Raw genomic sequence first — 15,111 nt, 5'->3', positions numbered from 1 at the left:
CTGTTTATTGGGCGTATGACAGAAACATTTATATCGACGTTCACAGAATGGTATTATACTCCTTGGACATTCGTAAATGGTGTTTTGTTTTGTTTTGTTTTTTAATTTGAATTATGTTTTTTTTTTTTTTTTTTTTGTCTACCATAGGCCCTCCTGTCAGTCCTTCGAGAAAGCCATCGTTCAAGAACAGTTTTTAGGAAAGTTGGAGGATTTGTATACATAACATCCTTGCTTGTTGCTATGGAGAGATCTTTGAGCTCGCCACCCAAGAATGGCTGGGAGAAAGTGAACCAGAATCAAGTGTTTGAACTTCTCCGCACTGTGTTCTACACATTGACTGCAGCAATGCGCTATGAGCCAGCCAACTCTCATTTCTTCAAAACAGAGATTCAGTATGAGAAGTTGGCAGATGCCGTTCGATTTCTTGGATGTTTCTCAGACCTAAGAAAAATAAGCCCCATGAATGTCTTTCCTTCAAATACACAGCCATTTCAAAGACTTCTAGAGGAAGATGTAATCTCGATGGACTCAGTGTCACCCACTTTACGGCACTGCAGTAAACTCTTTATTTATCTCTACAAAGTAGCCACAGATTCTTTTGACAGGTATGGCTCTGCTCTGTGCTCCAAATTAAAGGTTATATATATTATGTATGACTTCAACATTAAGGCTTGAATTATAAGCTAACCTGAAAGAAAATGAAAACGGTTGAAGCTTCTCTCTTATTTGCTTGTCTATCAATTTGTTTGTGAAATTACTATTGCTTTGATGTTAGGTTTTTCACCATGGACATCTGGGTATTATTTGTACATCCAGGGTCAGTTAACTTTTGAAGCACTTAATGGAACAGTTTCTACGAAGTTTACTTTAATGGTGATGTTTACTGTCGTTTTCTTTTTTTCTCTATTCCCAACAGCATTAGGTACATCCAGACTTAATGATGATAGTTACCAGGACAGCATAGTTATGATTATATTTATTTTCAGAAAGATGATCTATTCTCACCATAATCCTCGAAAAATGACAATAGCGCTCAAAGAGTCACTGATAGTTCAAGAGTCCATATCGAGATAATATAAACTCAGTTACTCATTCTTTATTAAACAAGTACTTACTGAGCACCTACTGTGTGCCAAGGCATTGTGCTAGGCATTGAAGGCTTAGCTCAGCACAATACTACTTTGATCATGGCCATCCTTTAGCTTAGATACAGATATATAAATAAACAATTATGATGTATTGTGATAAAATCTATAGTGAGGGGAATCCAGAATTCTAAGGAAGATCAATCGTAGAAGTGCCACTTAAATCACTTACTTTCAGTTTTTCACTGTGTTTTCAGTTAAGTTCTCACTTTGAAAGTAATGTAAGAGTGATCATGCTGCTGATGTATCCCAATCATTGCCACTTAAAAAAATTTTTTTTTGCATTATCACTTAAAAGTTACCATGGTTTTATTTCATAAAGTAAGTTAATCATTTCTATATTGCCCCCATAAATGAAGCAAGTAACTGTTGGCTAGAGCTTCTATTAGGTTTTATATTTTTTATACCGAAATATCTACTTTGAAATACCTAATGAGAGTTTCTTGCTTCTTAATATTTTTAGACCTTAATATTTAGATAAGAAAATAAAAATGATATAAGAGAAATTGTATTCTAATTTTTTTTCCATTTTAAAAATAAAAATGCATTGATATTAACATATAGGAAACATGGGATAGTGTAATATTCATGGAGCGAGTTATTTTAAGTTGAAATTATTTTAGATTCAACCTCTTTTCCCTTGTTTTCTACTTATCCTAGTTAGTATACCTCATTTTTACTTTGTTTTGTCAAAAACAGGGCTTACAGCACTCTGTTTAACAAACGTGTTAAATGTTAACATTAATGGATAAACATCAGCCTTAAGCATGCTCTTCTGTTTGCCTCAGTGCATGTGTTATAGTCTTGTTCTTTGTTCTTCCTGAGTATGGAGGATGTTTCTTATTTAACTTTTACTGGTATTTCTTGTGAAACTAACCAGCTGCCAACCTGGTGTTCTCTTCTAACCTCTCTAAACCACCCTGTCTGTTTTGTTGTCTGTAGTCGTGCAGAACAGATCCCTCCTTGCCTGACAAGTGAGTCTTCTCTCCCCTCTCCTTGGGGTACACCAGCTTTGTCCAGGAAAAGGTACTGATCTTATAATAGAAGTCAATCTTTATTTGTGTGGGTTTTTTTTTTCCTTCTGTACTTAATTATACGTTAATGTGGTGATTGTGCTTTGTAACTTCAAATTATTTTTTTTTTAGGTTTTAAAATTGTCAACTTCTGAGTATATTTTTGAGAGTAAAATGTGTCGATGCTATGAAGATATGAAGGACATGTAGAATTTTGTCATCCACCTCTATGATTTAGACTAAAATATTCATTTTGCTTTTAGAGCTAGCATCTTTTATTAAAATTCATTTAGAAATGAGGACTTAGTGCCTCTTTAAGTAGAGTGCTTTGCTTTTAATTTAAACGTGCCTTGGAATCATTCTTTGTTTTTTTGTTGTTACTCTAAAATGAATATCACAGCACTGGCAAGGAAATGTGTATTTTCTCAATAGGTTCAACCAGTTGAAATATGATATGTTACGGAGATTTGTCACAGCTACACTTTGCAAGAGTAAATAAAAAACCTACCCTAGCTCTTGCTTTCACTGGTTCTTTCTAAGCTGACCTGGTCTACCTCATATATAAAGCATATGGTATAAAGAACCAACAGTTGATTGACAGTAGTACAATTAAGATCCATTTAAGATTCCATTTGCATCCTGTACTTAAAATGATCATAGTCCATACAGTTGGCACCGTATATTCTTCCTTCCCCATTTTCTCCATGACAACAGGTATAAGTCCTTAAGTCTTACATTAATATTCTTCCATTCTGGCTTTTTAAAAATGAACCCTAAGGTTTTGCCATGTAGTTTAAGTTTATTTCTGTTGTTCAGATTTTAAAACTTGAATATAATTGGAGCTTTTATACAAAATATTTATTACAGATTCTGTGTTTTAATATATTTCAATGGTAATATTCATTAGGTATATGGACTTACATTTTCCTTTTTCTCTTAAATTTACATTGGAGTTTATAGCTCATTTTTTTCCAGTAAATCATAGCATAGTTGAGAATAGTTTTAAATAAATTTATTGTGGAACATCTTTGAATTTAAAAACTGCTATTTTGGGTTTTTTTTTTTTTTAAGAGTAGTTCTTAATTCAAGAGACCATAAAAACGATTTGAGTTGACCTTTTTTTTCTTTTGCTAAAACGAATGAGGTAAAATGTATTCTTTGTGTCTAAAGATTCATATATGCTCACTATTCCACAAAACTGGACATTAGGAAAATAGTTTCGATTGCCAGATAGTTTTATTTATTAAAAAATTACATTTATGACTCTATCATAAATGGTAGTCTTAAAAAGTACTGTATTTAAAAATATTTAACCCTTTTTAACTATTAACCAGGAACTACAAAATACTTTTAATAGAAATTCACACATTGAAGGAACACATTAAAAAAAGAAATCCATTAGAACTTAGCATTTATTTAAATGGAAATTTGACAAAGAGAAAACATTTTATTTCATATCATAGTTACTTAAGGCCTTAGATCAAAAACATTTTTGTATCATTTGCAACAGAGCTACCTGTAAGGATGCCATGTTTTTGAATTAAGGGGAAACTGTCATTGAGTCATCATCCTAGATGAAACTTATCTGTGAGAATTCTAACCAAGTTTACAGATTAATGTTACTTTAAGGAAGCTTCCAGTACCATGCTAGTAATAAGACCCATGTTGACATTGTCAGGTTGCCACTCTACCAGGATGCATACACTTTGCTCAGTAGTTAAAAATTATAAGCTAATAAGGAAGACAATGTTTTTCACAAATACAAATATAGTAACTTTCAAAATTAGAACATCTCGAGAACATCTCAGCAAATTACATCAGCTCGTGGGCATCTATTTCTTGTGGCAAAACATTTTGTTTCTGTTGGCAAAAGGAGAAACCAGCATTTTTACTTTTTATGGCTTGTGGAGTATTCAGGTACTAAGAAAGTGTTGAACTTTTGACACTTGTCTGGAATGTAAAATCCTGGAGAGTCTTCTCTAATTATTTTAAGAATTGGAAAAAGAACTAGAAAACTTCATATTTTGAAAACTAAAACTCATAACTTTTTCATTATTATTCATTATTCAGAAGGAATCATGGAATGGGATTATAGCTGAACAGTGTTTAATCAGAATTAGAGAAAGTGAAAACAAAATACAAAATAACAACCAATACTTTTCAGAATATATAAGCCATGGAGAAGAAGGTGGCAAGTACTAGTTATCATTCAAACATGATATACATTAGTTGTGCCTATACACACTTGATGATAAGGCAAAGCAAATTCAGAATTTAAATAAGTATATATTTCCTAAAGAGGTAAATAAGTTTTAACTATATGTGTGAATTTAGATTGAAATATGAAGTAGCAATTTCTATAAATTTTAAAAGAAACTGCAACATAAAAATTTTGAAATGTCATTTTATTCTATCTTTGCAAATGGTTAAGTCTTGCTTGGGAATTATCCATTTAATAAGCATACCATGATCTCCAAATTTCGAAATGATGGTAATACCTATGGTGATACCTAAGTGACTTAGTAAGAATTAATGTTACATATCGCCTATTAAAATAGACCTAATTTTAGTTAATAAATATCATGTTTTAGATTTCTACAATGTTTGCAATATTTTTGTCATTTGAGAAGAATCAGTGTAATTCCTATATCAATATTGTTTCCTTATATAAGATATTTTTTTAAAAGCCTACTACTATAATAAATATATATTATGAAAGAGTTCAGATTCCAAAGACATAAAGGCTTCACCTGGGTATGTCCATAATTTAAGTTCAAATCTGCATTAAATGTGGCAACTCAAATAATTTTGTAACTGAAATACACAATTAAAATCTGTGAGTTTTTTTTTTTCCCCCCTAAAATTTAGGTCATTTGTGTGTAATGAAAACAGTTTTTAGGAAATTTCTTAAGACTTGAGAATTCCTGTTACACTGTAGAGGAATTATGGATCTTTTTTTTCTTGAAGAGTCAAAATATCTTAAAGACTAAAGGGAGCAACATATAGGAGGAAGATAGCTATTGGTAATAAACATTTAGAAATCTTAGTAAGTTTAGGAATTAAATCTTTCTGAACAAAATCAGTATAAAAACAGGGAGTGAAAAAATGAGTGGGTGAAGAATATGCTGACTTTAAATAAGCTAAGAGAACCCATGCGCTTTTTTATAAGTGAAGCTGAATACTTTCCTAGAATCTCTGTTAAAAAAGAGAATGGTACTTAAAAAAGAAAAAAGAAAAACATGGCAGCGCCAATTCTTTGCTTCTAAATCACTGACTTACAGCATCTGTTTCCCAAGCTGCTCTTGTGCCAGAGAGCTGGAACTGCGCTGCTCTTGGTGACAGAGCTCAGCGTTAGACAAATTATGCTGAAACTGATTCATTGGAACAAAGAGCTCTCATAGGCTGAAGCCACAAGCATCTGTTTCCTAGTGCCAAGATACAAAATGTGCAAAACTCATGAATTGTAGAAGAATAGTGTGAAATACAGATCATTGATAAGAAGAAATGTCTGTTCAGGACATGGCTAGGCTTTCTAACTCATATAAGCTTGTTACATAAAATATGCCTTCTCTGGTTTCTAAAAATTATGAATATTTTCAGTGGTGGGGGGGTAATGTAAAAGAAGGTAAATTTGGTTCCAATTAAGCTAAAGGAAAACTCCCTGCATGCTTAATATATTTATTGCCGGGTAACTAAGATTCAGAGCCAACTCCGACTCAGTTGACCCAGTTACGGAGTAGGCCATTTTGATCTTACTAATTCTTGATTATGTTACCCATGGTTTAACGCAAGGTTAAAAGCACATAGATAATTTTAAAAGAGAAAACAATCTCATTGAGGGATTTAGTTTAACCTGCGCTCTCATCACATATTATCAGAACTATCATCTTTCCTAGAGCTATGATTTCACCTATTTATATATTCTGGTATAGGTACCATTCTTTTCTTTTCTTTCAATTTTATTAAGATATAATTGACATACAGCACTGTATAATTTTAAGGTATACAGCATAAAGACTTGACTTACATATATCGTGTAATGATCTACTACAAAAAGTTTAGTTAAAATCCATCTTTTATAAGAATAAAAGGTTTTCCTTGTAATGAGAACTTTTAGGATCTACTCTCTTAGCAACTTTCAGATATACCATATAACAGTGTTTACCATAGTCGTCGTGTGCCAAACAATCCAAACAACCCAAATAGTAATGGTAAAGACACATAAGAGCCTAGAAGAATTGCTAGTTAAATTGCCTATATGGAACTCACTAAGAATTGATAATATATAGCCTTTTTATCCTAAACCTCAGGTGTTTTGTAACCCAACCTTGATTTACAAGGCTTTTTGCTTATCAATGGATAAAGGTAACAAAGATGAAGAAAATAAACAGAGAACGTGATTGAGAATAAATACCGATTCACCCTTCTTCTTCTTATTTTTATTTTTTTATAGGCATGCGCATCATTTTGTTCCAACTCCCCCCATTTACCCTCCTAAAAATGACCTGAAACTACTTGTGGCAACTTCATCTCTCCAGAGTTCTGATGCCGTCATCATCCATCCTGGAGCCATGCTTGCTATGTTGGACCTCCTGGCCTCTGTTGGGTCAGTGACACAGCCAGAAGTAAGCTTGCATGTGTTAGTTCCTCCCCATCTTTAATGAGTGAAAGGATGTAAGTGTGACTGCATGAGCAAGGGAGTGGGGTCAGGAAGGATGGTAAGTGATATGAAACCATTTCATATCACATACAAAAGTAGGTAAAGGAAAAAAATATAAAAAATAGGTGTTTCTATTAATTTTCATTAGTTTATAAGTTAATTTTTATTAATTTTCTTAATGAATGGTAGATATGAATGTTTTAGAATATAATTCATTTGTTACAAATGCAGCCAAGATGGTTATTCTGGTGCAAAAATAATTCTTTTTCTCCTCGTAAATCCTGCTCAGCAGTGGAAAAGGTTAATAAGTAGTGCAGAAAGAAAAATGACTCAAGATACCACTTTGAGGCCATTTTTCTGTTTTGACTTGTAGCTCAAGATTTTGGGTAAACTGGAGTTTGGGTGATTATTTTGTTAAAACATATGGCCTCTAAGGCCTAAAAGTGACACAAATGTAAACAATAGACCTTCTTTTAAACTGGGTATTTACCCACCATGAAAAAGACTTTACAACCACAATTTCTACAAAATTAAAAATACAATTAGTTATTTATTCATGTAATACAAAAGACTTGGAAGAGAACGGAGTCCAGCTGGCTATACTAGCAAAATGAGGATAGCAAATGTCTGTCTAGCCCTGTTTTGGAGTTGCTATATATCACTCTAAACCAGCTACTTAATTCATCTCAATGTAATTTGAAGCATGTAGAGACCTCATATTAGAAGGTGTGCTTCATGTGGAAAGAAATATCACCTATCTTACTAAGAACACCCCGGTGGCATGGATTTCTTTGTTAACTTTAGCATGCTTTGGACCTTCAACTTGCCGTGGCAAATATTTTACAATCCCTGGTGCATACAGAAAGAAACCAGCAGGTCATGTGTGAAGCTAGTCTTCATGCACGACTGCTGCAGCGGTGCAGTGCTGCACTAGCTGATGAGGACCACTCACTGCACCCGCCCCTCCAGCGGATGTTTGAACGATTAGCCTCTCAGGCTCTGGAGCCAATGGTGCTGAGGTCAGTAGTTCTGTTTTTCACATTTGAATTAGCCGCAATCAGTAATGGTAGTTCCTAGTGTCTTTATATGCAAGAGTTCTTCCTTTCATAGACATATATTCAAGTAGCTGTGGACAAAGCTAAAGCACAACAAAAATGGGCAAAATGCTCAAAATATAGCACTTAGAAACATAAATCTAGTTACTAGTAAACAGAATGTTTCTATCATGGTTATTTGTTCCATCTGAATCCATCAAACTCTCACTTTCCTTTAAAAATAAAGTTATGTTATATTTATGACTTGCATCTACTTTATATTTAAGAACTTTATATGTGAGAACTTTTAAGAAATACTTTTTAAACTTTTTTTATTTTAAAATAATTATGGATTCACAGAAAGTTGTAAAAATGGGTCAGAGAAATTCTGTATACCCTTCATCTAATTTCCTCCATCCGTTACATCTTATGTAACTATAGTGTAACATCAAAACCAAGAAACTGGCATTAGTACAACGTATCCATGTTTGCTATCGTTCTCTATTATTTATCACATGTAGATTTATGTAACCACCTCACAATCAAGATGTCACAAAGATCTCCGTAGTGCCACCCCATTATTGTCACAGCAACTCCCCTAACCCCCACAAACCACTAATCTGTTCTCCATCTTCATAATTTCGTCCCTTTGAAAATGTTATATAAATAAAGTCATATAATATGTGATTACAGTGCCTTTAAGATGCATCTAAATTGTTACATATCAATAGTTTATTGCCAGTAGTATCCCATAGTATGGATATACCTTCCACAGTTTAACATTCAAGAAATATATATTTTTTTTAATAACATTTTAATGGAAGAAAAACAATGCTTTGTGTTTTAAAGATGAGAGAACATTTTTTAAAATATTTTTTCTAAAATTACCTAACCAAACAGATTTAATGTATAAGTCATCAATCCTTTCTAACAAAAATGCACTCATATTTTGTCACTTTTAGAATATAAGCAGCACTCTTTATAAGATAATTGTTTTCTGCTGTCAAAGTACTGCTTTCTCATAAAACTTTTAGGAACTTTCTTAAAAATGGTTGGACATGATTATAATTTATATTTTTTAACTGACTCCAAACTAATGATGGATTAAGAAAAACCCATGTGGTAAATGTTTGTTAAACAATGTTGTACCAGGGACTGTGCTAGGCCTTGATAATACCCAGATGAATGAGACAGTTCCTACTCACTTCATCCATCTTCTTATGGATATGTTCAGAATCCTAAAATATTGAAAATAGCATGGGGATTTCCCCCTGATATTTTTTGATAATCTGCTACTTTAAAGGAGAGAGATGGAGAGAGACAGAGACAGAGAGACAGAGACAGACTACATAATGTAGTGGTTAGCACGTCTGCTTTACATGCAGAAGGTCCTGGTTTCGCGCCCCAGGTGGAGCCACGGACCATACCCTGGGTGTGCCAGGTCCCCAGTGCACACAGCGAGTGTGTGGGAGGAGATGCCCCACCTTCAGAGATCCAGTTCTTAAGGGGAAAATGGCAACATCCATAGGTCAGGGGTGCAAGTCAGGGGTGGGAATTAAAGAGGGGGAAAAAAAAAGGTAGAGAGGAAGAGACGGACTATATCCTACCCAATATTAGTATTTTACTAAATAATATATACTACCCAGTTAGATAAACAGAGTAAGCAATGGGAATTAACCATTTGGACATGCTCAATTTTTTACAGTGAATTCTCAGAAGACAAGGTCATATGATGGCACAGATACCCAGGTTCTGATAAGCTATAGGTTATAAATTAATTATGTATCACAGTCTACATGAAAAACTAGAAAAGAGTACAGCACATTCCAGGAAAACATGCTTATATTTCATTTTCTAGTCCTTCACAATATTCTGTGCACTTTTCAGTGCTTGGTGATTAAAATGTAAAATTAACATTGAATAGTATTTTAAAATAACTGTTTGGATTGTTTCATATTTTCATTAAAGTGTTATAATTCATTAAATCCCATTTTTGTGTGTTTGGTTTATTATTTATGTAATATTCTTTATCAAGGAATAATTCTGCTTTGTTTGTTCTTTAGGGAGTTTTTGCGTTTAGCAAGTCCATTAAATTGTGGTGCCTGGGACAAAAAATTGCTAAAACAATATAGGGTCCACAAACCAAGTTCACTGAGTTACGAACCAGAGATGCGAAGTAAGTTGACTTTTGAAGTTCTTTTTTGGGGGGTTGATTTTATAAATGAAAATCATGTGAGGGATGAATGTTATTCAAGAAGCTTGACTGTGAAAGAAAGGAAAGAGAAGGGTTTGTTGTTATTTACATGGAGAAACACAAGATCTAGTTGATTGACTGATGGAGTAGGGAAGGAATCATTGAAAGAATAAGCCAGATCCAGAGGAGATGAGAATTACCTGGAGAGGTAATACTTCTTTCCCAGAGGCTCCATAATTACTTTGCCTTTCTCAAGTAGCCTTTATGGCCTGGATTAGAGTGGTTGATTGGATTATTAACAGTCCATGGGTTTACAGGACAGCTGCTGCAGGAGGATATGGACAGGAAATTAAAAATACTGGTAAAAGTAGTTGAAGAGATACACCAAGAAATATAGGCTGTATAGGGAAAGAAGTGGAGCCGAGTAGCTAGTGATAGGCTGGGAAGAAAAGGGTAGATCGCTGGACTGGAGAATAATGGCTCCGCCAAAAAGCAAATGTAGTGAGAGAACAGGAACTGAAGCAATGGGACAGGATGGTGGCAGCCATAATTGGAGCAGTGAAACAAGCAGAGAAAAGGACTAGCCCAAATTGTGGAGTAAAGTAGAGGCAAAGCTCATTGGCAGAAAGGTGATCACAAAACCAGAAGTGTTAGGTGCGTGGTTCAAGTGGACCTTGACATCCCCCAGTGCTCTACAAGATCAGTGCAGAGAAGACGACTGAGAACAAAGTGCCAGCAATAGTGGATAAATGGCCATCGCATAGAGAGGGTGCAACAGTGCTGCTGCTGAGGGGCCTCCAAGGAGGCGTATTTACATTAGGCTGATAGAATGGTGATGGCGAGGGGCTAGCAGGATGCATTGCTGTCTGGCATGGACCATGGAGAGGCAACAGATTCCATCCACTCTAAGCTATCGGGGGCAGGGAGAAGAAAGGGTCTTCTCAGTAGAGGCCTCAGTTGCACTAGATTTCCTCCTGATGTTAATTCTGTGGTTTTGTTGGTTTTTTACTTTACACTTCATTTTGTATCATTGTTAGCCATAGTGATAAGGCATCTGTTTTGATGGATTGAAGTGACCATTACTAGTGAAGCAGTAAAGGATAAAACTTTGGAAAAGTAGAACTGCTGCTTTGAAAGGACATAGTGATCATTTAGTTTGACCCCTTCTTTTTTCAGGCGAAAATCAGAAATATTAAACAACCTTCAACTATTATTTCAATCTGAATTTTTTTCTCCTGCAAATTATTATCAGCGATTAGTGAATACTGTGTTTTGGAAACTAAGATCTTTTGAGTCAACAGTTTTGATGGAAAACAAAATATTGCAGTTCTTTATACCAGTTAATATTATATCCTCTAGATACATATATATATTTTTTTGTTGATTTTGTATTTTACACAGTCCCTTGGAATTGAGTTGTGATGTCCTTTGCAAAGAGTAGAAACAAGAATGGTTCTTTTCTCTCAGAGAATACTGAAATATTTTATGGTTGCCCGAATGCGTAACACATTTCAGAGGGAAACTATTACATTCATGTAGTTTGAGAGAGAATATTTTCTTTATTACATTTGTAATTCATTCCTGAACAATAGAACAGTTTATTTAATGTTTGTCTTTTCATTCTTGAAATTATTATCATTTACATGCATATAGGAATTTTTTAGTTCAAGTACTTTTGTGATCACATATTTAATTTTAATAGTGGTAAGGGAAGAATTAAATGGGGGAAAATGGAACTGGTAAGTTTCTGTTATTTATCTGATTTTTTTCATAAGAAGGATCACCTGTTTCTGTTATAATGCTTTTAGAATATTTTGCCTTCTTTCCTCAAAGAGAAATAATAAATAATTTTGTGAAATATAAATATAATCTGGTTTTTATAAATATCATTAGCTACAATTTATGACTAAATTACATTGTAACAGTGGCTTGGATAGTGGTTATTGGTGATTTTTATTATTATCTGCAGTCTGTAGTTTCTATCATTTCTACAGTGCATTTATTACTTTAATAATAAGTAAAAAAGGAAACATGCTGTTTGTTTTAAAATGAACATAAGGTACATTAAAACTAAGTAATAGCTTTAGTGTTTACCAATAAAATTATTCTGTATAGAAACTGAAGAGCAGTATTTAAAAATCAGCCTTGTAAAGTCGTTATCTTAGAAACCTACGCGATATTTTTCCCAAGAAATTTTTTTTGACTTACAGGTAGTATGATCACATCTATGGAAGGTCTGGGTTCCGATAATGTTTTCAGCTTACATGAAGATAATCATTACCGGATAAGCAAGAGCCTGGTAAAATCTGCAGAAGGAAGTACTGTACCCCTGACCAGGGTGAAGTGTCTGGTCTCCATGACAACCCCACATGACATCAGACTTCACGGGTCATCAGTTACTCCAGCTTTTGTTGAATTTGACACATCCCTTGAAGGATTTGGGTAAGGAATTTGCAAGATAGTCAATCCTTATTGTATCATTTTATGCCTCATACTTGCCTTTGACAAGTAGAACTTCGTTTTTAAATCTGCTTGATTAAAATATACTGTATACTATATATTTTCAAAGTATTGAGTTCTTTGAGCAGGTTATTTTAAGATTTTTAGATCGAATTCTTATTTTGCTAAGTAAATTGATATGATATTGGAGTCATCAGTCTAGGGTCTATGGTCCAAATCTTTTTTGTAAATTTTACTTTTTCATAAACAGTTTCATTTTAACAAAGCCACGCTCATTTATCTATGTGTCTGTGACTGCTTTCATGCTAGAATGGCAGAGTTGAGTAGTCTTGGAAGACTATCTGGTCTGCAAAGCGTAAGATATTTATGGTCTGGCCCGCCCCAGAAAATGTTTACCAACCCCTGATTTAGTATAATAAATTTATAGATAATATGCAAATTAAAATTGGATTAAAAGCTCTTTGGGTTTTATTATCATCCTTTCCTTCAAATTAACTAGCTTAGTATCTTATACATTATAAATGTTCAGTGACTATCACATCAAATGAGTAAATACTTCCAAGTGGCAGAAAAGGCTGTCATAGCAGAAACAACAATAAAGAATATAGAGAGAATCTAGAAGAATTTATAAAGTTCATCAGCTTTGTAATGGACACATACTAATAGAATAGATCTATATATGTACTTAGTTGTTTATGGGATTCTTAGGCATTGCTCTAAAACTATAAATTGTATTTTAAGAAGATTGCCATGAGTTATTATCAAACAATAGATTAAACTGTATTTGGGAATAGGCAAAACTAATAAGAACAATGGTAACAGAGAAGAGTGACTCACCAGGCAGAGGCACAAGGAGTTTTTTGGCAGTGCCATTATTGTGCCCATGTCTTGAACAGGGTTATACGTTGGTAACGTTTACCATATGCACATTATACTTTGATTTTTTTTTTAATTTAAATTTAAAATGATGCTGTTGGAGATTTTTAAAATATATTTTTCAATACTCTCACATAATTAAAAGAAGGGAAGGACTTTGTTAGGTACCTAGATTTATTCAATCATCTCTTATCTCTAGTTACCCTTAAATAATGGCCATTTATTTCACTGTGGTAAGTATATAATGATAACAGAAGAAAACAGTTGGTTTCTAATACGTACATTGTCTTTCCTTCAATAGCTGCCTATTCCTGCCCAGTTTGGCCCCTCATAACGCCCCTACAAACAATGCCGTCACAACAGGTCTTACCGATGGGGCCGTGGTCAGCGGCATTGGTTCCGGTAAATATTACCTTCTTTGTTTATGGGAGTCTTTTTTGCAGTAGATTATATTGCATCTACAGTTTATTTCTTTTTTTGGCTTTTTAAAAATGTAAATAAGAGTCAGCACAAACTCTGTCATTGTTATTTTCCTGTTTTTACTTTAGGTGAAAGAGTCTTTCCTCCTCCCTCTGGCTTAAGCTACTCTAGCTGGTTTTGTATTGAACATTTTAGTGCTCCTCCGAATAACCACCCTGTCAGACTTCTGACTGTTGTGCGCCGAGCAAATTCTTCTGAGCAGCATTACGTGTGCCTTACCATGGTTCTGTCAGCAAAAGACCGATCTCTGATTGTTTCCACCAAAGAGGAACTACTGCAAAACTATGGTCAGTCGCTGTTTTTTCTTTTTGCTTCTTGTGATCATTGAAAGTTTTACATTGACTTTAATATTCATGTTTTAAGGTTTATCTGGTCATTCTTTTCCAATTTAAATTATTACAGACTAGAACAGGTTATATGAAATCTGGAATATTGTTTACCAGTGACTTTTAAGGTACTTTTAAAAGAGACTTAGAAAACAGTGGAGAGTCCCTAAAAATAAGGGTTCATCTCTACTTGCCAAGAAATCACAGCTTTTGCTAAGAAAGCAGGTTGCTTGTTTGATACATTTTAGTAAGGATCTTCATTGGCTGTGAATTACATTTCACTAATGAATATTCATTGAGTACATGCCTACCATATGTGCCACTGTGCTAGACATAATAACATTTAAATTACTTTATCCATCACTTATCTTCAAGACTTAATACAGACCACTTAATAATCCTGATTCCCTAATCTCCTTTATAATAGTCTTAGCTCATCAATAGATGTATATTCTGTGTTGTCATTTTAAAATATAATCTTGGCATCAGTATGTAAAGATATTTTAAGATTCCAAAAATAGTAATTAATATTTTATTTGTAGTTCTTTCTGCATATAATTTAAACTTCAACTTTCAAGATATTTACTTGTATGTGCTTATACTCAAAAATGGTAGGTCTGCTTTAAGTTACATAGTTAGAGATTAACTCTTAAAAAAATTTTTGGAATGGGGCAAATGAGTTTTTAACATGTCAATTTCCACTGCTTTCCTGCTGTTTCTTGAATGGTTAGAAAAGGTAAATTAATTTAATTAGCTTAACATTAAGATTAAATTAATATTAACTTATTATTTCTTAGCATAATCTGGCAACATACTGGGTAGCAAAGAGAAGCCAGATTGGAATCAGAAAGTGATTTCAGCATGTTAGCAAATCACCAGAGTTGTCTGGTGAAGCAGAAAACTTGGGTCAACTGTACTTTTGT

At 33.8% G+C, this 15,111-nt stretch overlaps 1 protein-coding gene across 11 annotated transcripts in view; it reads left to right on the top strand.

The window, feature by feature from the left end:
* The window catches only part of WDFY3 (WD repeat and FYVE domain containing 3), a 226,914-nt gene that overhangs the window by 117,991 nt on the left and 93,812 nt on the right, over positions 1 to 15,111 (top strand). For 10 of the 11 annotated variants that reach the window (XM_039845642.1, XM_039845639.1, XM_039845634.1 and 7 more), the window contains 8 exons: positions 148 to 605; positions 2,088 to 2,171; positions 6,612 to 6,783; positions 7,623 to 7,837; positions 9,916 to 10,028; positions 12,257 to 12,488; positions 13,684 to 13,784; positions 13,931 to 14,149. In XM_039845642.1, coding sequence (XP_039701576.1) covers positions 148 to 605; positions 2,088 to 2,171; positions 6,612 to 6,783; positions 7,623 to 7,837; positions 9,916 to 10,028; positions 12,257 to 12,488; positions 13,684 to 13,784; positions 13,931 to 14,149 — 1,594 coding nt within the window. The remainder of the gene's footprint in view (positions 1 to 147; positions 606 to 2,087; positions 2,172 to 6,611; positions 6,784 to 7,622; positions 7,838 to 9,915; positions 10,029 to 12,256; positions 12,489 to 13,683; positions 13,785 to 13,930; positions 14,150 to 15,111) is intronic. The other variant, XM_039845638.1, reaches the window with a different exon arrangement.

Source organism: Pteropus medius, unplaced genomic scaffold (genome assembly GCF_902729225.1).
Source record: "Pteropus medius unplaced genomic scaffold, Ma_sr-lr_union100, whole genome shotgun sequence".
NCBI lineage: Eukaryota > Metazoa > Chordata > Mammalia > Chiroptera > Pteropodidae > Pteropus > Pteropus medius.
This window is presented reverse-complemented; position numbering and strand designations above follow the sequence as displayed.